The sequence below is a fragment of the Monodelphis domestica genome, chromosome 1 (assembly GCF_027887165.1).
Source record: "Monodelphis domestica isolate mMonDom1 chromosome 1, mMonDom1.pri, whole genome shotgun sequence".
Lineage (NCBI taxonomy): Eukaryota > Metazoa > Chordata > Mammalia > Didelphimorphia > Didelphidae > Monodelphis > Monodelphis domestica.
In genome coordinates, this window is record NC_077227.1 from 317,680,490 (window position 1) to 317,705,122 (window position 24,633).

The 24,633-nt window shown below is 47.3% G+C and overlaps 1 protein-coding gene across 2 annotated transcripts in view; it reads right to left on the reverse strand.

Annotated features, from left to right (window-relative positions):
• The window catches only part of KIF26A (kinesin family member 26A), a 173,506-nt gene extending 152,529 nt beyond the window's left edge, over positions 1-20,977 (reverse strand). Inside the window, exons 1-2 of one of the 2 annotated variants that reach the window (XM_056811181.1) lie at positions 20,510-20,977; positions 15,028-15,291 (exon numbers count right to left, since the gene is read on the reverse strand). In XM_056811181.1, the coding sequence (XP_056667159.1) occupies positions 15,028-15,291; positions 20,510-20,647 (402 nt within the window). In that variant the 5' untranslated portion in view covers positions 20,648-20,977. Of the gene's footprint in view, positions 1-15,027; positions 15,292-16,394; positions 16,614-20,509 lie in introns of those variants that run through there. The other variant, XM_056811182.1, reaches the window with a different exon arrangement.
• Between the last annotated feature and the right edge of the window lie 3,656 nt (positions 20,978-24,633).

The following is a 24,633-nucleotide window of genomic DNA, read 5'->3' on the forward strand; positions in this document are numbered from 1 at the left end:
TATCTTACTTAGAAGGAGGCAGTCTAGGGATTATCATCCCTGTTTTACATTTGAGGAAACTGAGGCCCATTAAAGGGAAGGCACCTGCGAATCCCAGTTTTGACTCTCAGCTCATTCTCTTGCCACATGATACCACCATGTCAGGGGGAAATACTTTAGCTTTAGAGGTTGGGTGGGTCCATATGGGTTCTCCTTCTTTTAAAGCAGATTATGAGCACTTGGTCACTTAACAAACGGTCCTTGAGATCTGCTACTAAAGTTAAAAAATTAACCCCACTGGCCAGCCCAGCAATGAGCTTCTCATACGTAGCTGGACTGGTCCTCGGAAGAAAAGCTCCACAGTCCATCCCCAGAGCCATATTCAAAGCTTTTCCAGTTCCACCAGCTTAGCCAAGAACAACCTCTATTTCAGTCAACATTCAGTAAGCTTTCATTAAGCATCTTCTAGATACTGTGTTCTTTCTAGGGCCCAGAAAAGCAATGACAAAAAAAAGTAATTCCTGCCCCCAAGAAGCTTTGGGTGAAATATTGGGATGATGATAGTAATAATAACTAACATTTATATAGCACTGTAAGGTTTCCAAAACACTACATAATGCAAGCACACTCTTATCCACATTTTACAGATGAGGAAACTGAGGCAGGCAGTGAGAGAAGCTTGCCCGGAGTCACATTGTTAAGAAGTGCCTGAGGCAGGGTTTGAATTTGTCTTCTGTACACAAATTGAGTATTCTGTACACTATACCATCTAGCCTCATCTAGCCAGATGTCAGAAGAGGTTTAGAGGGTTTTTTTTAAACAAATAATAAAAATAATAAAAGTTGTGGTCAAGAAATGCTGTGCCATGACAAAATTCGTTGCAATCTTAGGTGAATCACTTCTCCTTCCTGGGCTGGGCTCCATATTCCTAAAATGGGTAGGGGGCAGCTAAATGGCATAGTAGATATGCCAAGCCTGGAGTCAGGAAGACCTGGGTTCAAATAAGGCTTTCAGACACTTCCTAGCTGTGTGACCCTGGGCAAGTCACTTAACCCTGTTTGCCCAGCCCGTGTCCTTCTGTCCTAGAGTTGTAACGAGGACAGAAAATAAGAGCTTGAAAAATTAAGCTAAATTAAAATGGCATAATAATCCCTGCCCTGCTTCTCTAATAGAGCTGTAAATTGGGTAGGGCATGGAGGCCTGGGGAGTCAGAAGAGCTGGATTCATTATCTATACTGCCACTTAAAATAATTGTGACCTTGGACAAATAATTTCACATCCTTGGGCCTCAGTTTCCCCACCTGCAAAACTGGCACAATAATCATGGTGCTCCCTGATCCCAGAAATCTTTGTAAGGAAAGTCCTACGGCAAACCAAAGCGGCTGTTCTCATTATAAAATGAAGTAATACACATAACAACGGTTACAGAGCTGTTAAACAGCAGCTTAACAGAGTTTAAAATTGCTATTCAAATATATGTGGCCTAATTATTTTCACTGACATTATAAATTTTTAGGATCGTGGATTGAGAGCTAAGAGGAATTTTAGTGACTATGTAGTCCAACCCCTTTATTTTATAAAGGAAAAAAACTAGACCCAAAGGGTAAGTGACCAATTATTATCCAGAGGCTGATTCTTCTCTTTTTAAACCCTTACCTTCCATCTTAGAATCAATACTGGGTATTGGTTCTAAGGCAGAAGAGTTAAAAGGGCTAGGCTATGGGGGTTAAGTGACTTGCCCAGGGTCACACAGCTAGAAAGTATCTGAGATCACATTTGAACCCAGGACCTCCTGTTTCTAGGTCTGTAGAGGCTGATTCTTCAGAGATTGTTAGCATCTCTCCCCTCCAACTTTGTGGAATCTGCTTCCAGCCTCCCTAGGAGAGGGACAGAGCTCATACTCCAACTGGGCTATGAAACAGTGGTAGAGAAAGGCCAGGGGGAGCAGTAAGAAGTCAGAAGCAAAGGTGGAACACAACTGAGGTTGGAGGTTTATCTGGGAATATCAAAGCCCACAATCTTCCCCATCCTCACTGACCACAGACACCTGGGGATTATGGGCTCCACATAATATGATGTTCTCTTCCATGATGGAAAGGGAGGGTGAGAAAAGGATGAAGAAGAAAATTTGACAATTAAAAATGCACATGGGGGACTCAGTCGATTGAGAGCTAGGTCTAAAGACATGAGATTCTGGGTTTAAAATCTGGCCTCAGACCCTTCCCAGCTGTGTGACCCTGGGCAAGTCACTTAACCCCATTTCCTAGCCTTTACACTTCTGCTTGGAACCAATTCACAGTACTGATTCTAAGATGGAAGGCAAGGGTTTTAAGGGAGGGAAAAATGCACATTAGCTACTGACTTCTTGAAATTGATTGAAAAGTCTAGGTCAGTGTCAGAGAACTATAAGATGTGGAAGAAGCAGGTGGCTATCAGCACTGAAAACTGTGATATACTCTAATACTTCTAATGCTTGCTGTTGTCAAATATCTCCCTGGGCTTCAGAGAGCACAGTTTTCTACACACGTTTGTGGTTCAGTAATTCTGGTCATGTCCGACTCTTTGTGACCCATTTGAGGTTTTCTAGGCAAAGATAAAGGAGCAAAAATTTCTTACATTCTTCTCCAGCCCATTTTACAGATGAGGAAACTGAGGTAAACAGGGTTAAGTGACTTGCTTAGGGTCACACAGCTAGTAAATGTCCAAGGTTAGATTTGAACTCAGGAAGACGAGACACCTGCTATTCTCTCCAATGTGCCATATAGCTTGTAGGTAGCCAAATTGAGGGGAAAAAAAGGAACAAGATACCTCCTATCTCTGATGTCCTATGATCACAGATTAGGAGCTGGAAGAGCCCCCTATCCCCTCATTTGACCCATCAGAAAACTGAGGCACTGAAATAAGAAATAATTTGTCCACCACCACCCACAAAGAGGTAAGTATCAAAGCAGAAATTCATATTCAAGACTTCTAATTCCAAATCCAGAACTCTCCACTGCAGCAGAAACTATTCTTTGCTGTTTAACCCTGGGCAAATCACTTATGTCTCTGGCCTCAGTTTCATCATGTATAAAAAAAGAGGGAATCAAACTCAATGAAGGGGCAACTAGGTGGCACAATGGAGAGAGTTCCACACCTAGAGTCAGGAAAACTCATCTTCCCAAGTTTGAATCTGATCCCAGGGATTGACTTGCTAGTTAAGTGACTTTAGGAAAGCCATTAAACCTTAGTTGCCTCAGTTTCCTCATCAGTAAAATGAGTTGGAGAAGGAAATGACAAACCACTCCAGTATCTTTGCCAAGAAAATCCCAAATGGGGTCACAGAGAGTTGCCTATGACTGAAAAACTGGCAACAAAACCAATGAGCCCTGAGGTTATCGCCAGCTCTAATTCTATGATCCTATGTGCCTTCCAGCTGTATTTGACATTCTAAGGCTCCTTTAGATGTACATCTGGTGATTCTGTGGACCTCTCCAAGCTAGAAGGCATTGAGAAATGGGTCATCGAATTCCAGAAGGTTTACTGTAGAAAGAAAGATTTGAGGGACACACAGCATGGACTTCACCAGCTACGGTTAGGACCAGAGAAATCTGGAACTGGGGAGCAGCCCCAGTGGCCTCCCAGAATTCCTTGTCATTCCCCAGATAAAAATTAAGAGAATCCAAGTTAAAACTCTCAGGCAGGAGAACCCATTTCCTGCAGGTACCCGGCCAGGTGGTTGAGAGCCCGATTGGATTGCAGGCCACCCTTTCAAAGGCGGCGGCAGCTAATCTTCTCAAAGCAGCAAAAAGTAGAACAAATTCTCTTCTTTCACGCCAAAGCTAAAAGGGCAGCCAGCGCTGGCCCGGAACAGAGGTATCACGTTTCCGCTGGGCTCCCAACGCTCTTGTCTGGTCTTCCTTGAGGAGCGTGAAATCTCCCAACAATAGAAGCAGGAGATTTGCTGCGAGCTAAATGAAAATTGATCATTTACCCACTCCTGGCTGGTGTTCTAATCAATTCTGCACAGGTATTGACATATGGAGATGCCTCCCTCATCTCCCTGGGTGAGAAACCTAGATCAGATTACGGGGCTGAAAGGAAAGCACTGCAGAGGCTGGTCCCTGAGCCAGCATCCTCCCCAAACCCCCACCCCTCATCCCACCCAGCTCCCAATGCCTACAGATCAAGACCTCCACCGGGAAGCAGCATTTGGCATTAGGACAAGGAGCCCATAAAACCGCCTCCTGGGGAAGATAAATGGCGAGGTGATGACTTTGGATTTTGATTAACTTTCTGGATGAGTAGGACAGCCGTGTCTACACCGCAGCACATCATACAGAAAGCACTTAAATAGCCATTCTTCACATGCTCTCAGCCCTTTACAGTTTGCACAGCGATTTACAGTTTGCCATGCATTTTCCCAAATGCATTATGTCATGCAAGCCTCCCAGCAGCCTCGGGAAGGAGGGAGGAAGGCAGGCTGGGGATTATTATTACTCAAAACTTAGCTCAGGTGCTATCTCCTACCTGAGGCTTTTCCTGAAACCCCCAGGTACCTGTACTCTCTCTCCCCTTGAAATTCCTTTGGATTTGCTTGTAGATACTTCTTTGGATTTATGTACTTGTATATGACACATGTTGTAACACCCTCAGGAAGTTCCCTGAGGGCAGGCACTATGGGTTTTTTTTTCTTTTGGAACCCAGTACTGAATGCTTTTGGAATTGCATTATCCTCTTTTGATAAGAAGAGGAAGGAGAGAAGGGGGAGAGAGCAGAGTGAGTGAAGGGGGATGAAGAGGAGAAGAGGATATTAGCCTTTCATTTCAGAGAAGGGAAATGACTTTTCAAAGGTCAAACAACCAGAATTCAAACTCTAGTCTCCTGGTTCCAAACCTGGGAATCTCTACTATAAAACACTGCCAGGCAAGGGTTCTTCCATGCATATGACTGGAAGTGCATCACAAAAATTGGTCAGAAGGGAGGTTCATGAGGAATTGTAATTATTCAAGAAGACTTCTCTGCAGAGTAGAACTTACCCCAGACTTACAAAGAAGAGGCTCATGATCTACTAGAAGTGCAAAGTAAGCCAGCTTGTAAAGAGGGGGCTTAAGGGCCAGTTATGTAAGAAACTCAATATTCTTGGAATGGTGATACCTTATGAAAGTCAAAGATCCAAGAGGTTACACATAACTGAGGACTATAATATTCAAACTTGAATAAACAGCCCTAGACAGAGGGCATCTGGCCCCATCAATGCCCCAAGCTTAGTAGCACAGTGGCAACGTAGAAAGACCCCTGAACCTACTCACCAACCAAATGACCTTAGATCAGTCATTCACCTTTCTGTCCTCAGTTCCTACTTCTGTAAAACAAGGAATCAGGATGAAGAGGCTTTTCAAGTTGCCTCCAGTTCTAAATCCTATAAGCCAACAATATCTCTGGAAATCTCAGACACAGGTTCTGTTATGGTCCTCAAAACAAGTATTTTTACAATATGAACTAATGTTTCCAAGAATTAAGTCCATTTCAAGAGTATAAGGATATTTGTTGACCTAGAAAAATACTGGCATACAGGGCAAAGAGCTGTTATTTGGAGTCAAAGGATCTGTGGAGCCCTATGACCTAGAACAAGGCACTTACCTTATCTAGGCTTGAGTTTCCTCATCTGTAAAATAAAAGACTGAATTTAGATGTCCTCTAAAGTCCCTTCCAGCTCTCTGCATCTCATTCTATTCAACTTTCCAACTCTAAATCTATGACCCTATAACATGGCATCAGGCATCATGAGTTCCAGTGAGGAAAAGGTCATTACTGGGTGGAGGCATTAGGTCAGACTGCTTGGAAAAAGTGGATTTGAACTATAATTATTTGAAGGAAATATATAATGTCAACAAATGGACAGGATAGGGGCAGAGTTCATTCTAAAATATGGAAAAATATATAAAGTTACATATACTGAAGAGGACATGATGAAATCAAAGGATAGAGAATAGTTCTGAATAGCTAGAAATATATAAAAGGCCTAAAACCCATGAATATAGCTTATATATAGGAGTATAGAGAACTCTCTGATGAGAAAACTCTGCACAAATGCAGGTTGTAGCTTCTCCACAACTTACAGTTTTAGAGAGTTGCCAGGAAAATCAATAAATTGTGTGACTTGCCCAAGGTCACACAGCCTAAGCCAAGCCTTGAACTCAAGTCTTTCTGTCTCTAAGATCAGGTCTCTGCCCAAAGCTGGAGAAAGATCATGGGTGGCCTTGAACTGACATGCCTTGCCTTTACCCAGCATGCAATCAAGGGCCATTTTGAGCATCAAAAATGGACCAAAAACCTCAGTAGCCAAGCAGGAAAACAATAAGCCAATCCTGTATTAAGACCATTGGATCCTCACAGAGGGAGCATCCTTAGTCAGAATTTGGCAGTGGTTTCCTTGGTTTGGCCTGTCTACCCAGAGATTTTCCTTCCTAACACAGAACAAAAAGCAGCCAACGCCAACATTCCTCTGCCAACTTCCTCCACCTCCCCCCAGGCTCTTTCCTGAAATGGTAAAGGAAACTGCCCCCAGCCAGGCCGATGAACTCAGGCAGCCAGGACAGGGGTCTAGAGGAAATGATTCAAAGGTTGGTGTGGAAAGCAAATATTTTCATAAACAACAAGACACTGAAACTCCCTCAGGGTTCCTACAACTTTCTTCTAAGCTGTATATAGCAATACCTTCACATTGGCTGGACAGCAAGAAAAGTTTTATACTGAGACCCAGGGGTGCTATCAGAACCAGCTCTACTTTCCCCAGGACCATGGGGGAGTCACTAGAAATAACTGGCATCTTAGGACTCATCTAATCCAATCCTCTCATTTTATAACTGAAGAAACTGGCATCCAGAGAAGAAAATGGACTTATCCAAAGTCCCACTGCCTGTCTCTGAAAGGCCTTTATCTTTAAATATATATATATGTATATATATGTAACACCTTTATCTTCTGTCTTAGCATCAATTCTAAGCCAGAGGAGAGGCAAGGGCTAGACAATCAGGGTTAAATGATTTGCCCAAGGTCACACAATTAGGAAGTGTCCAAATCCAGATTTGAACCTAGGACCTCTCACCCAGGCACTCTATCCTCTGTGCTACCCTCTCCATCTTTAAAATTAGAGGATTGGGCTAGGTACCTTCTAAGATCCTTTCTTTACCTTATGGGGCAGGGTGGCACAATGGAAAGAAATTTTTACCTGTAGTCAAAAGACATGAGTTTAAATCCTAATTTTGATTCTTCCTCCCTGTGAGCCTGGGCAACCCATTCAACCTCTCTGAAGCCTGAGTTTCCTCATCTGTAAAATCGTGATTATCATACTTGCACAACCTCCCTAAAAGAATTGTGAGTCCTTCGGAAAACCTGAAGCACTGTAAAAATGGGAGTTGGGATGATGACCCAAGTCAGTGTGTAAATGAAGAACACTGAATGTCTCCTGGTCAGGTTAGAAGGTTACTGGCCCAGAAAGTTGTGAATCCTTGGCTATTCTATGGAGGAAAGAACAACTGGAATGTGGTTCCCCCTCCACTCCTTGTCATCCCCACCACCACCCTCCCATCAACACAGACACAATGGAACAACTGGGCATGCTAAGAGAAAAAGGAATATCCATCAGCACTGAGCAGGTGAAGGGTTTTTCCTCTCTTGCAGGGCGAGGTCAGCCCCAATTCAGAACATCAGAATGACACAGGGATAACCCCCACTTGCTAGCAAAGATCACTCCGCAGTTGAAGCATCCCTGGCAGCTGAAACCCCCCTCTCTCTCAGGAGCTCAAGTGTCTACTTAGTTTCTGCATTTGTGCGATACTCGTAAGCTGTAGGATGTAAGATACTTTGAGGACAAGAAAGAATTAATTGAAGAAATCAATCCAGTCACAGGTGTTTCCTGCCCAGTCCTGCAGTGGGAAGGGGGGCAGAGGGACAGGGACAGGGGAGAGAGAGTGAGGGGCAACCAGATCTTTAACAATCTGATGGATGACAGGTCTGCAATATATTCATTCAACAAACATTTCCCGAATGCCTGGTCTTGATCTGATTAGGAAAGACACATTTATTCAGTCATTCTGGAGTCAGAAAATCTGGTCAGATTCTGGTTCTGCTTCTTATGGCCTTTGAGCCCTTTGGACAACATTCTTCTCCTCTCTTATCCACAGTCATCTCATCTTAGAAGAAGCACCTTAAACTAAATGATCACTAAAGCCCTTCCTAGCTTCAAATCTTTTGATTCTTAGATAGGGAGCTATTAGTCTTGTAGGGGAAGAAGCCATAGCCTTAGACAACTATATGAGCGCGTCTATACTGCCTGTCAAATGAAAGGTTTGGACAAAGAATGCTCTAGGAGCTGAGAGATCAGAGAAAAGAGGGGTATCTGTGGGAAAGAGAAGCCTTTCTGGAGGAGGTGGCATCTGAGTGGTCTGGAAGACCTCAGTAGGTGTAGGGGAAAAAAACACATCCCAGGCGAGGGGAAAGAATAAGCAGAATTGAGAAAACAAAGCAGCCTGATATGGGGGGAACTGTTGGATTCTAATGTCCAAGGAACTGCATTCAAAGCTAATCCTAGAGGAACTCCAAAGTCCCCTCCAGTTTAAAATCCTAAAATACAAAGTTCAATGGAGCATGCTTAACCACTGCATAAGGTTCTGGGAGGAACCTAGGGATTCGGCTCACACCTTCCCCCAGAACAGATTCCACCCCACCCTCTCTTCCTTTTAAGGAATCCCTATCTTCCTGCAAGAGCCAGTTTAGTGTCTACCTCCTTCATCCTCCCTGACCTGTGCTCCCCCTCCCCACTCAAACTGATAGTAATTTCTCCCATCTCTCATTTGTCATATCATTTTCCTGGATCTGTACTTAGCTCTCTCTCTCTCTCTCTCTCTCTCTCTCTCTCTCTCTCTCTCTCTCTCTCTCTCTCTCTCTCTCTCTCCCCCCCCCCCTCTGTCTGTCTGTCTCTCTCTGTCTCTGTGTGTGTCTCAACCCTTACCTTCTGTTTTGGAATCAATACTGTGTACTGGTTCCATGGCAGAAGAGTGATAATGGCTAGACAATGAGGGTTAAATGACTTGTCCAGGGTCACACAGCTAGGGAGTGTCTGAGGCCAGATTTGAATCCAGGATCTCTTGTCTCCTGGCCTGGCTCTCTACCAGTGAGCTACCTAGACACTCCCTTCCTTTGTTTTTTCTCACCTTCCTTTGTATCAAAGTATTTGTGTACCTCTTTTCCTCCCACACCCCCATCAGATCTTAAGCTCCTTGCCAACAGGGTTGTGTCTATCTTCATATGCCCAGGACTAGCATTGGGCCTTAAATATAGTAGGTGCTTAATATTCATTTAAATTGAAAAGTGCCAAAATCTTAAGGTACTTTCCCCCAGTTCTAAACATAAACTTTCCTAGAGATTCGTTTCCCTCATCACAGTCACTATGTTCTGTCTATCCAATTAGTCATTCAACAAGCTAAGATGCTTACTATAAGCCACATACTATGCTAAGCACCAGAGATAGATACCCCAAAAAAGCAAAAACAGTACCTGCCTTCACACAACTCACATTTCCAAGGGAGTGAATGTGAAATTATCTAGATACAAATGAGATAGATAGAGTAGATGGAAGGTAATCTGAGAGGGAAGCCACTAGCAGCTGGAGGGACCAGGAAAAGCCCCTTAAAGAAAGTACAATTTAAGCTAATTCTTGAGGCAGCTCAGTGGCTCACTAGATAGAGACTCAGGCTGAGAAACTGGTCAAACCTGGCCTCACACACTTCCCAGTTGTATGACCCTGGGCAAGTCACTTAAAGCCCACTGCCTAGTCCTTACCACTCTTCTGTCTTAGAACTCATACTCAGTATTAAGTCTAAAACAGAAGGTGAGGGGAAAGAGAGACAGACAGACAGAGACACAGACAGAGACAGCAAGAGAGGAAAAGAAAGATTTGAGATGATTCTTAAAGGGAGCAAGGGAAGCCATTAGTGTCTCTCACTGACCTACTCCTCCAAGAGAAATTAAGTAAGTTAAAATCCCCAAAGTTGTCTCTTGGTTCAACCCACTACCCAAGTACAGGAGGGCCAAAAGTCAATATTCCCCACTTGGGGAAGAAGTAGAAAGAAAGGAAAAATGGAAGGGAGGCAAAGAGGGGTTTTCCATCCCCCCCCCCCCAATTAGGCTGCTTTGATCACAGATGTTCCTATACCATCAGGATGAGAGTAGTGCTAGTGCCCTATGAGGGGGAATCTACCTCTTCCTTTTACTGTGGGGGTAAGTTTCTATGTTGCCATTCAATATGGCATCAGGGAACATGGCACATATGACAGTGGGAAATTGACAGAGGTGAGGAAGTTAGAAAACAGTGTGCTGTTGTAAGGGGAAAGATTGTCTTTGTGAGCCTTTGGGGTAATCACTAGAGACTGTCTTTTAAGGTGAAGGAAAGATCAGCTCTACCATTATGTATCCTTGTTTTCACTTAAGGTTGGTGAGATAATGGTGTGAAAGGCTGAAATGCCATCATCAGCTTCCAATGAGGTCACTTCCTGATTGGTTGAGAGCAAAGACTGAATTGTAGCTGAACTGAATCTATAGCTCCCAGATGGGTAAATGGGAGTCATCATAAAAATTAGGATACATTCCTTTGACTACCTGGTCATTGGGAAGATTAAGTGAAATTTTAAAAAAACACAGAATTTTAGAGTTGGAAGAGATCATAGATGCTATCTAAGCAGACACCCTCTTTTTTTAGGTGAGGAAACTGAGCCCCACACAAATGAAAGCAAATGACTCATTTGCTACAAGTCTCACAGCTAGAAAGCAGAGTCTGCTATCAATTCGTCTTCTGAATTTCAAACCCAGGGTCTTTCCAGCATACCCCATGCCAAATAAATGTGAATTGTTAATAACGATAGTCATTTCTTTAAGATCTCTATTTAAAAAAACTTTTATCCAGTAGAGTAACTATTAGGAGTCAGAGCAGGCTGGTGAATTGGAAAAAAAGCACTGGATTTGAGGTCAGAAGTCCTGAATTCATATTCCAGTTCTTCTATTTACTATCTACGTGATATTGAGCAAGTTCCTTCCTCTTCTGGGCCTTGGTTTTCTCCTCTGCATAATAAATAATGAGGGGAATTCCTTCTCAATACACTGAGATAAGATGAAAAATACAAGCCCTTCCTACAGAGTGACTGACCATCATGCTCCCCTGGCACAATACAAGGCCTGTAAAGTAACTCTGGCAGGTATGAGTGCAGTGGAGAAAAAGCTGGCCTGGAATCAGGAAGATTGAAGGTCAAAGCCAAACTCAGATGCTTCTTAGCTATTGGACCCTTGAGCAAATCACTTAAACTTCTGCCTGCCTCAGTTTCACCAGCTGTAAAATGCACCTTCCTCCCAGATTATAAAAATCAAATGAGATAAGATAAGCATGTAGCATCAAACCTAGCAAATAGTTAGTGCTTAATAAATGCATATTTCTCTCCTTTCCTCCTTGCTCTGGCTGCCTTACAAATGCATCTAAACCATAGGCTGAATCTGAATAAGACTTGCGGGAACTTTAGAAAAAGAGAGAAGGGAAAAGGTGCAGGGTGGGGGGGTGGAAACACCTTTAAAAAATGTTCATTGCAACAGCCCAGTGGAATTAGCATTATTGTTTCTCATTAGCTTTCCTCAAAAAAGTAGAGAACTTTCAGAAAACAACTTCACACCCAGTTAGCCAACAGACAACCATGCCTATGCATGTTGAGAGGCAGAAGCTAGGGTTCAAGTTCTGGCTGTAACATGAACTCCCTCTCAGGAGTATCTTGGGCAAGTCCCCCACCTATAAAAGGGGTGGGGGTGGCACTGAGCTAGAGAGTCTACTCTGAGATCCTTCCTGGCTCTGAGAGAGAAATTCTATGAGTCTATAGTTCCAAATACAAAATTTTCCACATGGACAGCATTTCATCATGATCATGCCCAACAAACAATGAGAAAACCCAGCTTCTGAAACTGGCCAGGTGCTGGGTCACTCACTGTACCTGTCTCTGAGGGGTTACCCTCATCCCTGGGTCAACTACAAAACAGTCTCCTTTGTGGCTCAGAGAAAAAAAAATCTTCTGATATCTCTACTCAGTCCCTCTCAGGAGTAAACAGAGACTCCAGAGGAGTGCTCTCTCTTTCATCAGTTGCAGAGTTTGTTTCTAAGCTTCCCCCCAGTGACTCCCCCTACGGGACCAGGGCCGGCCCAGTAGGTAGAGGAGCTGTTGAAAGATCTCTTGGTTATCACAGCCAATGACACCCATCCTCGGAGTATGGTAAGTTCAAAGGAGTTGTCTCTGCCTCCTGGGAGTTAGAACAAGTGAAGGAGGTTATCTTGATGTTCAGATTAAGATCTTCTCACTGCTGTGGAAAGAAGCTGCCTTTATTTCATTAAGGAAAGAAAAAAGGCATGACATGTAACAGGCTGACAAGGGGACCTGAGGAAGATGACGGTAGAGGATACTTCATTCGGCACCAGATTATCTGTTGTCTCCCCTCAATTTCTCCCCATCCACTAAAGACCATAGTATTTAAATCAAGAAGGGACCTTAGAAATAACTTATTCCAACCTCCTCATTTCATAGAGAAAGAAACTGACTTGCCCAAGGTAACCAAACTGGGATTTCAACCCAAGTCCCCTAACTCTAAATTCAATTATGCCTGGGAAAATTAAAGGGATCAGAGATACATGCCCATACAGGCCCTGGTACTTATAACCTTGTCCTGTGGCATCAGCATTTGTCAATCAGTTTCAGGGATGAATACTTACTTTATTACCTCTAGGTTTTGATCCTGCCCTTCGCTCCCCACCATTAGCATCCCATACTTTGAACTGGCCCAGCCTCAGTTTGAATTTCTGACCCCCAAGGGGGTGGGGGAGACCTGGCCCTGGATTGCACTTGGTGACAGATTTTTCAATTCATTCTTTTCTTTGCCTAGTCTGAATGGCTGAGAGGGAGGATGAGGATAGGTTTACCCATCTTGCAGATCCTCCCAAAGAAGGATGCCGGAGAGAGGCAGGATGAGGACCACACAGGAGGCCTTTACTGACAGGTCTCCTCACCTGACCACCCCAGCACCAAGCAACATGTAGGATTTCCTCTCCAGAAACTCTAGCTGCTGCCCCTCTGGCATGCCCAGCAGAGGGGCAGACACTACAAGGAGTCTGAAAAACTGGAACATTATTTGCTCTGGGCAAAGCCAACCTGTCTCCGACCCAACAACAGAAACATTAGACTTTTCTGGACCATAATGTACAATATAGACAAAATTAAATTGGAAGGGGGCTTAGAGATTATTGAACCTAATTTTACAGTCAAAGAAACTGAGGCTCACAGAGGGAAAGTCCAAAGCTACCCACATCTTAAGAAGCAGAATAAGGCTTCAGCCCCAAAGCTTGGGTTCTTTCTATTGTACAAACTGCTGTAGCAGAAAAAGTCATTATCCTTCATATACAAACCAACCTTCGAAGGAGGTAGTAGGATTTGGCTAAGTGATCCTCTAACAACCGAACGAATCTATTATTGGGCTCAAACTCAAAGCCTTCCCAGCTTGGCAGAGCCTATCAGCACTTGTGTCTCTGCTGAATTAGCCTTCAGTTATCCGTGTTCACCTCAGGCCACAGTAAGGCGTCAGAGAAAGGTTACACACTAGGCTATAAAATAACTCACATTTGTAAGAGATTATTGGATTTGGAACTGGAAAGAATCTCAGAGGTAACTTATTTCAATCTCCACATTTGTTAAAGGGGAGGAAACTGAGGCCCAGTTAGCTTTGATGATTTAAAGTGAAGACACATGAGTAATAAATGTCAGAACTAAAATTCCAACCCCAAGTCTGCAGATTCCAAGTATATCACTCTTTTCAAGCTATTCTCTTCCCACTGCCCCCCCTTTACACACACACACACACACATTCACCAGCTATATTTAGATTCAATAGGAATTATGCTGACTTCCCAGGAACTTTTTCAATAAGTCTGAAGGTCAACAGGGATTGGTTTCCTCTGGAGACCCCCAATCTCATAAGGCTTTGCAAACATCCAGGGCAGCATTGTTTAGGAAAACAATGTCCTACATGAAGTCCAAACCCAAGGGTCCCAAGGCCTGAAGTCCAGCTTTTGCCAGGCTTCTGGTCAGTCTCTTCTACTGATTTTAGGAAGGCAGGGCTAAAACACAGTTGTGGAACCCCACCTCCCCTCTGATGGTTTTCTCCTCCCCACCCTACCCCAGGTCTTGCCAAAAAGCAGCAATTGTAAACACAGAGGGAAAACTGAAAGTAAATACTCAGTATAACCATATAGCCATGCGTATGCTGGGGCAGGAGAGATGGAATAAAAACTCATCAGAGAATCGATTTGGTGTATAATGGAGACAGCATTCTGCCAAGAGTTAAAAGGGTCTAAGTCCAAATCCTTGCTTTCCCCCTATGGGACATATGGTGTATTAGTGCTGTGTGACCTTGGGCAAGTTACTTAACTTCTCTGTTTCCACAAATGTCAAGAAAGATTAGTCTCTCCTTGTTCTTATGAAAACCTACAAATGTCCCCCAAACAGAGTGCACAAATGTGCACATTAAAAGACAGAGTCAATCACAGACCAGATAATTTGGCCCATCTTTTCCCTTCTCAGAGGCCAAACCTCTCCCATCCCCCCTTTCCCTCCTTCCTACCAGGGCTTGATTTAGCCCTCGTTCCCCAAGAGTTGTCTTGGTTCAAGGTTCAGGGCAGCCCAAGTGGCAGACCGCCCCCCTGCATGGTACAGGCTTCTGTGAAATGAGGACGCTTAACCAGCATTCTTAAGCACTCACAGAAGTTCCTCCTCTTCCTCTCTCTGGAATGTCTGCGGCAGCCCGATTCCTCTCTCCCCCAACATGCACACACCCTCCCCTTCCCCAAACGTGGGGATCTACTGAGATTCTACCAGTCAAACCAGCCACCTTCCCAGGCCTTGAGAAACGGCTCTGAGTTAGTCCAGAGAGGTTAAGAAGACAGGAAAACTCAAGTCTAGCTCAGTAACGCGGCAGTGAATGACTTACCCCGAGGGGCGTACCCTGCCCACCGACCAGTTTCCAGGCCTGTCTCTTGAGTTCGGCGAGTTTGGTCTGACAGTGGCGGCACCAGCCCCCTCTCCCCGATCGCTCAAAGTGGCCTGGCTCTGATCCAGCCCCAGCTCCGGCTCCGGCTCCCTCGGGCGGGGGGCGGTTGCCACATCGATCCTCGTCTGGGGGCGCAGCCGGTAGTCTCTTTCGTGGGGACAGCTCCAGGGGCAGCGGCTCCCGGCACGGGCTTCCCTCGGCCACCTGCAGAGAGGCGGGGCAAAGTGAACGGTGAGACACTGAGAGGGCAAACTGTCCCGACTCCAGGTCCCCACACTCGGAACACACGGCTCTCCCAATATTGGCATCCCGCACACACGCCACAACTCTCCAGACTCTCTAAGTAACAACGCGTCTCCTCCAGGCTGGCATACACATCTAGAAACTAAGTGCCGTGAACACGGCCCCCCAACAGCACACATTTAAATTCATTCCGTCACTCCGTCTCTCAGATAACTCAGAGCTGACTTGACAAACTCAGTGCAATCCCAAGCTATCAGATCAAGAAACACCCCTCCATTCTCAAATTAAACCCCAAAGTCGAAATCGAGGAGATACTGTGCCACCGACCAAAAGTATCTGAATGTATCTCTCATCTTGAGATCGCCCCTTCAAAGTCACGCATCTCCTCCTTGTGACCCCTCTCCCAAGGAATCCTCGATCGCCATTCCCTTCACCTATAAAAAGTCCAAGGAACAGGTAACCCGGGCTGGGGGGAAGGGGGCGGGAGGGGCTCACTCTGTTCCTACAGAAGTCAGGCAAAAATTATGGGGAAAGGCGCAGGCGCTGGGTACCAAGAGCCACTGTGCCAGGGCAGGGACGTCTCGACCAGCCACACTCACCTCACCCCACTGCCTAGGACAATTTCTTCCTTATCCCCCATCCCCACCCAGACTCAAGAGTGTAAGTAGCACATGCATGCAAAAAAGAGAGTGCTCTGCCAGGGGAAGTGCGCACAGCGCAGAGCCCCCTACTTCCCCAGAAGAAAGAGCGCTTTACCGGGTGGAGTGGGGCGCGATATGCAGAGGGCCAGAATCCCTATCTTTCCCCTAGAGGAAGTGCAAAGCCGAGGGAGTGGGAAGCTCTAAGCCGAGGGCGAACAACACAGCCCGAATCTCGAGTCCCCTCTTCCCTTAAAGACTCGCTAACATGAGAAGTAACACTACTGCAAGCACAGAGGAGCCCCCTTTCCTCGAAGTCAGGAGCGCTACACTCAGAAGAAACTAGCCCTCCACGAGGGCTAACTAACACGCACAAACACGCGGACCCGGTCAAAATCCCCCTCATCCCCCGGAGAAGCGATATACCAGGGGCCCCGCTATGCCGGGTGGAGTGCCTCGGCTGCCCATGGCCGGGCTGCGACCGCTGCAGCTCGGGCGAGACTGGAAGCAGTGGCTGGGGGCCTGGCCTGGTCTATGCTCGCTCTGCGGGCGCGAAGGTGGCTACGTGATTCGGCTCCTTCCAGCCCCCATGGCCCGAGCACGGAGTAGTCCAAAGTTTTGGGGGCGGCAAGTTTGGTCAGAGCTAACCCGGAGGGCGGGAACCTGGCTGGGCCGGGGCGGGGTGGGGCGGGGCTTCCAGGGAGAAAAAGGAGGGGCCTATGGAAGGTGGTTGGCGAGACTGGGCGGGGGACAGCAGCCAGGCCGAGAGAGTGGGCAGGGCCTGGCAAAGAAGGTGAGGGGAAGGGAAAGCCTGTCTGTCACTCACTCTCACTCCCCCAGCATAGACTCTACACCAGAAGAAAAGGGAGGGGAGGAGAGGGAATGAGGAGAGAGCTGAGCTGGGGGGAGGGGTATATTTTTTTTTCCTTTGGCACAGCATCTGGAGGTGTGGGGGAGGAGAAGGAACAGAGGAATGGAGGAGGGAGCACCCAGGCCAAGGCCCCATTCTCTACACTACTCGTGTGTAACAGGGGAGATTTGTCCAGCTGGAAGGCAGTTGTTTGGGGGGGGGGGGGGGCCAACATGGAAGGGGAAGAGACTTCAGGATGATAGACACCCCAGTACTCTCATACACAGAATCCTCAGCTCCCCCCACTCCTATCCTAAGGAATCTCTCCTTTGCCCGATTCCTCTGCCCAACAGCCCAGATTCGTGTCTACTTAGATTCATAAAACAGGGAACCTCCAAGCTGTCGGGGACCTTAGATATCATCTAGACCAACCTTCTTTATTTAATAGATGGGGAGATTTTAGGGCCTAAAAATGTAGATACTTGCCCTGATGTCAGGAGTTAGTGGCCCAGTAAAAGGATAAATAAAGCCATGTCTTGACTTCCAGTAGGCATCTGTCTCTCCTCACTACCCCTCAGCTGTATCTTTGTATGTCTCTTTCTATGCCTTTGCCTCTATCTATACTATATCTGTTTTCTTCTGTATATAGAGTCTGCCTCTATAGATGGTATTTATGTGTCTGTCACTGAGTGATTAGCATGTGCCTAGTTGAATTCAAGAAGCATTTATTACCCTATTCAAAGGGAGAAGAGAGGTAAATTTGAGGTAGGCTAGGAGGTGGGGACATCGTGTGTCTGTATCTCCGTGAGGGTGTGTCAGATTATCCGTGTTCCTGTACCTATCACTGTGTGCCTATGCTAAAAGCTGTTTAGCCATGACTGTTGCCTGGGTAAGGGTGGTAAGAAAATACCTGACATACGGTGGTGACCTTACCTCCCAAATTAATGTCCTTTTTGCAAGAGTTGGTTCCCCAGTGCAATGATCACTCAGCTCACCCCATTCATTCCCTACAGTCTCTTCTCCCACCCTTAAATGCGACTCCCCAATTTGCCCGGCCCCCGACTCATACACACAAGCTTCTCACAGTTTGGGGTCGCGCAGCAGGCTGATGGAAGCAGCGGGAGCAGAGATTTGGAAGAGGGGAAGAGGACTCAGTCTCCTGCCTGCTCTGTACCTGGCTGGGATAGTACTAGATTCAGTGGAAACACCAAGGCAGCTTGGTCTGTTACCCCAGTGCCATCTGCTGGCCATGGCCGGCTCCACACACACTGCCCCGGAATCCAGACACGCGAACAGAGAGATACATAGAGCAAGAGACATAGAGGTAGCAGGAGAGAAGGAAAGATTGAAAGAAAGGAGTGAGAGAAAAACCAAACCCAGAAGATAGAACCACTAATCTTAACCCAGGGAGACCAATAAAAAGGATAGTAGTAGCGAAGAAATTCGAAAGAGATCCCAGAGAGAAGGGCCAATTCGTAAGCACCCAAGCCAGAGACAGAGCTCAGAGAGACAAAGAGATGTAGCACACTACACAGAAACAGACACATTATTTCAAGCACATACACAAAAGAACTCCACACACATATGCATACGCACACACTTTCCTTCCAGAGGCATTCCTCTCCTCTCTCCGAGAGGAGTGAGAGGAAAAATCTATATTTAGATACATTTCCATCGGCTAAGGGACGGCTCAGGTTCAGCCTCAAGAGGCCAGCCTCACTCTACCACCCCAGTCCTGTCACACTCCCTCGGAAAGATCTGAGAAGCGCGGAGAGCTTGCCGGGGAAGACCCCACCCCAACCCCGGGCTGTGGCTAGAAAAACAGAAGGGGTCGACTTTGATCCTATTCTCTCGGACTCGTTCCTGCCCCAACCCCAGTCTGGTATTTTCCTCCAGCAAGTGAGGAGTCGGAGACCGAAAAGACTGTTCCCTGCTAATTTGGGAAACTCAGCCCGGTCTACAACACGAGTTAAGTACATTGATTGAAGGCCGCGTGGTACACGCGGCCAGCCCGGTCCAGAAAGTGGGAGGGGCTGTTCCGTGGGGGAAAGGTTCAAGGTTCAACACCTAGTCGTTCCTAATCCCACCTCAGGTTTCCAATAGACCTTCCCTAAACCCACCCCATAAACATACACACACTACAACCCAGTCTCCACCTCAAGCAGCTGGAATCTAGGAAGCCACATCTCCCATCCCCAGGGAGGCCCCAAACAACGAAGCAAAACTGGAATTTGACCCGCGTTAACTCGACTCTTTATTCCGCTCCACTCCACCTGATGCGCCCAGCAAACGCTCCGGTGGCCCCGCCCCAGTTCTCTTGCAGCCTGGGAATAGCTATCCTAACTGCTTGCTTCCCCTCTCAATCCCGACGACCATCTATCTCTTCCCCCTCTCTACTTCCCTCCCCCACCTCTTTCCTCCCCTCCCCACCAAGCCCTAGTGCCTGCTACCACGAGCCCCTCCCCGTGGCGTGGTCCCGGACCTTCTTCACATAGAACCCCGTAGAGGGAGTCGCGCTCGCGCGCGCGCCCACAAACACACACGCACGTGTGCGTCCCTAGCCCTGCGGGGCATTGGCGAGACCCCACCCCCAACTTCTCCCTACAAATGCAACACCTTACATACATACATACATACATACATACACACGCACGCACGCGCGCAAACGACTCTATAAACCATATCTCTTTGGGTCTTGGGGGTGGGGATATAGGTGGGGGAGGGGGACAAAGCGGAAATTCAAGTTTCCGGATTGGAAAAGAAAGGAGGCAAACCAACCTGTCCCCTCCTCGAACATTGGAGTGTTTTCTTAACTGAGAGGCAGAAGAAGGGGTTGGACCCTTGGGGACATCAGACCTGAAACACCTCTGTTCCCCACTCCCAACCCCCCACCCCCACCTCATCCCAGGCTCTAAATCCAATACTCTCTCGGCGAGAATTTTCCAGGACGGAGGGGGAGCTTGGGGTGGAGAGAGAGAACAGTGAAAAGCAAACGCCTCAAGGGTCGAACCTTAGCCACGAATCTTCCCCCATCAGGGCTAGGAGGTCAGGGACGAGCTCCACTCCAGTTTGGGAACCCCTCCCTGGCCGCGCCCTAGAAATGACGGGGTCCCCGGTTAAGATCCTGGTACTGAGATCCCCTCCTCCTTTACCCCTTTCCTCTCCCAACTGGTCTCAGGACAATAGGGGTAAGTTTGGTTGGGAGTTGGCTTGCCTAGGACACCCCCAGTCCCAACAGTCCCACAAGCCGGGAGTTAACATAACAGTGTCTTCAAAGTCTCGTTGGACGGCGCCTGGTGCTGAAATAGAGGAAGGTGTTGGCTTTGGTGTGGGGGGAGGGGAGGAAGCTGCCTAGACCAGAAGCTAAAGCAATACCACCCCCACCTCCCCGCCCCTCTCTACCCTCTCTCTCGGCTAACAGCCTCCCGCTTCGCATCCCTGTCAGTTGTCTTCCCCTTACGCGAGGAAGCTGCTTTCTGGGGTGGGTACATCTCGGGCACTGACAACCCCGCTCCAAGTTTCCACTGGAGAGACAAGTATGGTGAAGTCAGCCCTGGATCCTCTGCTTGGACCTTTTGCCCGCTTAGCACCTCCCAACCCCCACCCTGGGTCCACAAAACATCCAGAAGTAAGGGGTCGGGAAGGCTGGGGGGAGGGGCTGAGGTTCACGCACTGCCCAAGCCCCCCTCACCTTTCCTCTCCTGCGCAGGAGGTGACTTGTGAAACCGAAGATAATCTCCGAGTCCAAGCAGAGTGCGCCCATCTCCAGCAGGCTAGGCGCTTTCCTCGAGGCGCCCGACGCAGGCTCCGCAGGTTTCGGCAAAGCCATCCTATTTGAGCTCTGGAGCTTCAGGGAACAAGTGGCTGGAGGCGGGCGGGCTGGAAATCGCCTGTCCGAGCCTCCAGGCTCCCTGTCACTGCCCCCTCATGCTTGCGGAGCTGCCTCCAAGCGCCCTCTGTGCCGTCTCCTCCTCTCGGCGCCTAGCTCCAGCGGGTGGAGGCTCTCTGCGGGTCCCGCCCGCAGCTGCGGCCGCGTAGCTAGCTGCTCCACTCGTCCGCCCGCCCGCTTGCTCGTTGACTTGCTCTTGCTCTCTCCGCACCGCCTGTCGCTGCTCGGGGCTCCCCGCGGCGTCCAGCCCGCTCTCCAGCGGCAGCGCCCCAGTCGCCGCTGGCCACTTGGTCACCGCCCCTCCTCCTTCTTTCCTCCACCTCCCCTCCTCTTCCTCCTGTCCCTTCTTCCTCCTCTTCCTCGTCCTTCCCCCTTCTTCCTCCTCTTGCTCTTCCTTCTCCCTTCTTCCTTCTTTTCCTCTTCCTTCCCCCTTCTTCCTTTTCCTTCCCTCTCTCCTTCCTTCTTTCCCCTCTTTCTCCTCCTACCCCCTTCTCCTCCTTCTTCCTCCTTCTTCTCCCCCTTTCTCCTCCTCTCGCCTCCTTCCTTCCCCCTTCTCCTTTATCCTTCTTCTTCCTTCTTCCTTCCCCCTTCTCCTTCTCCTCCTTCCCCCTTCTCCTCCCCATGCACTAATTGTGCTTCCTCCGAGGTAGGCAGGGGGGCGTTTCCGATGGACTTTTTTGCGCCGAAGTCCGCGATGCCACGCGGGGGCTGGCGCGAGCTGAGAGCTGCGGAGGTGTTGCTGTCACCGCCGCCGCCTCCGTTTTCTGCTTGGGGGAGGGGGGTCCGAGAAGATAGATAAAGGAAGCGAAATCAGAGTGAAGCACCCGAGGGGAGCCTGCTGTAGCTTCTACCCTGGGCGCAGATCGCCTACGCTTAGGGCTTGAGAGTTAGCGGGAGGGGAGGGCGAGTGTACAGAATGATGGGTAGGAGGGGCCAGGAGCTGTCCCCCGCCCTAGTTAACCTCTTCTCGGGGGTTCTATAATAGTATATCATCTCTAAAAGACTCGAGGAAGGCATAGGGGACCCAAGACCTGCAGGACACCTGGTCACGTACCCTGCCCCAGAGGGAATAACCTGCAAAAGGCAAGGGGGAAAGCCTTGGATGGGCTTGGAACTACTCCATTCGTCTCCTCCTACCCCCTTCATTTCTCCACACTACCCCAACACCACCTTCATTCCCACCTTGGTTTTGGAGCTACCCACGAAGCCTCTGCCTAAGGGAGGTAGCAACGTCGGACCCCTAGCGGAGCCTGAGAATAAGGGGGGCGGGGAGGGAGAGAGAGAGAGAGAGAGAGAGAGAGAGAGAGAGAGAGAGAGAGAGAGAGAGAGAGAGAGAGAGAGAGAGAGAGAGAGAGAGAGAGAGAGAGAGAGAGAGAGAGAATCTGAGAGCAACCTGCGCAAACCCACCCATCCACATACTCCGCTGGAGTATGCGGGTGGGACGCGCAGATAACGCACAATCTGTGAAAGGGAAAGAGGGTCACCCTCTCGTTTTCCTATTAGACTCTAGGAGCCATTGAAGCCAACTCCATGTCGCAGTCATTCCCTCTACTTTTCCCCTACTGTTTTCCTGTTGCGGGAACACACACACACGAGCAGGCACTTAGTTCAATGACTGGTCAGATCGGTGCTGTGCTCAGTGAACCTTGAATGGACACCTCAAGGATTCCCCATCCCACCAAGACCCCAAGGACAACTGTTAGTTCCAAGCTCTCAGACATGTAGGCTTTCTAGCTTTGATGTCCTGTTCTCCTGCCCTTACTCCTGGGCTTCCTTCTCAGTCAGTCATACTTGGCAGAGATCCATTCTTTTCAGCTGCCCTGGTGTCACACATCTTCTGAGGTTGTTGGGAGGTGGCCCTCAATCATTCAGCAGGTATTAATTAGCACTTACTATGTGGAAGGCACTGTGCTAGGCATTGGGCATACAAACACAATGAACTAAATAATCCCTACCAGCAAAGATTAGATAAAGAGGACAAAAGGGGAAGAGGGGTAGATAGAGAAAATGTATATAAAAGAGGTAAAAACCAAGGTATTTTGAGAGGCAATTTACTAGTAGATGTCAGGAAAGTCCTTGTGCACAAAGCAGTTCTGGGGGGATTCTTTGAGATAGAGGTAAGGACAGTGCATTCCAGTCACAAGGTGGCAAGGACAAAGGCAGGAGGATACAAGATGGGATGTAGTGTATGACACAAAAGCAACACTGGATTAGACTAGCTTGTGGAAGTGTGAACTCTTCATTGCTGGAATTTTTCAGGTAAAATGCTAGCCAGAAGTCTATGTCCAGGTGGGTCTTATACAGGGAAGGAAATAGCCTTTTGGTGGTTAGAGTTATTGTGGAATATTGTAGAATTGTAGAATGTACTCAAATGTGCTAGGTGATTTCTGAGCACCTAACAGTACTATGGTTTGGATGGCTTTTCCTTGAGCCCCAAAAGAATAATAGACCTGAGTCAAGCCCTCCTTATGCCGTGCCACACACTATTGTAGCCCCACAACAACTAAGTCTGGGTCTCTGGTGCCCCGTTCCTCTAGTCCCATTCTCATTCCACCTATCAACTAATGTTTTCCTTTGTTTTGTTTCAGAGCTCTGGTTTCATTTGTGTAGAGTATGTCAATGCAGATTGGCAACTCTTCTGAAACTTATAATCTAACAGTGCTTTTGGCAGCACCAAGAGGCTGTGATTTATTCTAGGTCATACAGTCGGGATGTGTCAGAGATAGAACTTGAGTGAATGAACCAAAATCTTCCAGAATACCAAGCTAGCTCTCCCTCCCCTATGCCAAGCTTCCTCTCTATCAGTATACTTTATTCAGCACTCAATAGACAAAAGTTTCTTTAGCATCTACTTGCTAAGCTTTGGATTAGACATCGGAAGGAGATACAAAGATCATGAATATATGGATACTTACCGTCACCTAGTGGGGACTTCAAATGTACTCTCTACTGCTTAGTGGACCCATGGTGCTAGGAAAATCAGTTTTTCCTTTGGGGATTTCAATTTATCAATGTTCAATGAACTAGATGATTTCTGAGGTCCCTTCCAAGTCTGAGGTTGTATGATCCCATACATAGGGCCCCTTTGAGTTCATTCATGCTCAAATATATGATAAAAAGTATAGATGGTATGAAGGAGAACCTGTTAAGTGACAAAGAAAAAAATATACTGAGGAGTCTGTACTGTGGGCCTGGGATGAACTTCCATTCTGAATCCCAACTACTCCTTCCCTTTTGTGTCTCACTCTTTGACTGCCAGAATTCTGAGCCTTACTGTTAGACTCCTGAAGATACTTCTGGGCCAGACTTCAAACCATTTCTTCCCTTGGTTTCAATGTGAGGAAAATGTCTAAATAACCAGGAGACAGGAAAGAGTGCTGATGCTGAACTACAGTTTAAGAGAAACCTGGGTTCAAATTCTACTCAGACACTTATGAGCTGCATGATTATGAGAAGTCACAACCTTTACGAGCTTCTCAGTAAAATGGGCAAAATATCATCATCTATATCATCAATTCCACAGAGTTATTTTGAAAATCATATAAAATGATGTATGTAATTTTGTTGTTGTTTAGTCATTTCAGAAATGTTTGACTTTTTGTGACCCCTTTTGGGGTTTTCCTGGCAAAGATACTGGAGCAGTTTGTCCTGATGGCAAAACACTACATTTGCCAGCCCCTGTTTCAGATCACAGCTGTCATTGACAAGAGAGAAAAAAAGACATCCTTCTAGTATGTCTCGTTATGGAAAAAATTGGCCCATGTGGTTGCCAAGCTATTGTCCATGATTTTTAAGACATCATGGAAGAGACAGCTAGGCAGCTCAGTGGAAAGAAAGCCAAGTCTGGAAATGTGAAGTCTTGGATTCAAATCTGACCTCAGCCACTTCCTAGCTGTATGAGCCTGGGCAATCACTTAACTGCCTTT